The sequence below is a fragment of the Orycteropus afer genome, unplaced genomic scaffold, assembly GCF_000298275.1.
Source record: "Orycteropus afer afer isolate SDZICR_OR568_19922 unplaced genomic scaffold, OryAfe1.0 scaffold04392, whole genome shotgun sequence".
Classification (NCBI taxonomy): domain Eukaryota; kingdom Metazoa; phylum Chordata; class Mammalia; order Tubulidentata; family Orycteropodidae; genus Orycteropus; species Orycteropus afer.
Window position 1 is genome coordinate 8,818 of NW_006925979.1, and position 512 is coordinate 9,329.

Genomic DNA, 512 nt, shown 5'->3' on the forward strand with positions numbered 1-512 from the left:
TGCCTACTGGCATATTTTTTTTCTTCTCTAGTGTCTGGCACCAATGTCAGAGAATCAAATATTGCAAAGGCTGAGGAAAATAAAAACACTAATTCAGAAGAACACTCTTCTGTACGTGTAAGTCACACACCTGTTATCCAGGACAGTGCAGACACTCTTGCCCCGACTGGTTCCACAGTATTCCTCTCCTAAGTACACTTCCATATTCCTTGCTGAACTTAAAATGCCAATAGAATCGATTTCTTCACCTCCCTTAGGGTCACACATCAGGTGAAGCAAGCAGGGCTTTTCATCTTGGTTGTTCCTCTTCAAATTCACTAGATCCTGGCTGAAAAAAAAAAAAGGTTAAAAATATTACACAGTTTAGTTCTCTGAAAGCTGCTCTTGACCCATTTGTTAACGGATGCCAGTTTATCGAATTCATTGGAGCTCCAAGTACCTGGCCAACCACGCAACCAACGCTCAATACAGAAGTTGTAAAGAAATGGTGCTTTATATATTCCATTTTAGAT

General features: G+C 40.2%; 1 protein-coding gene across 1 annotated transcript in view; it reads right to left on the reverse strand.

Annotated features, from left to right (window-relative positions):
* The window catches only part of LOC103213514 (ATPase PAAT), a gene marked incomplete at both ends in the record, with an annotated part of 5,846 nt that extends 5,518 nt beyond the window's left edge, over positions 1-328 (reverse strand). The window contains one exon of the mRNA XM_007959274.1: positions 131-328. Coding sequence (XP_007957465.1) covers positions 131-328 — 198 coding nt within the window. The remainder of the gene's footprint in view (positions 1-130) is intronic.
* Between the last annotated feature and the right edge of the window lie 184 nt (positions 329-512).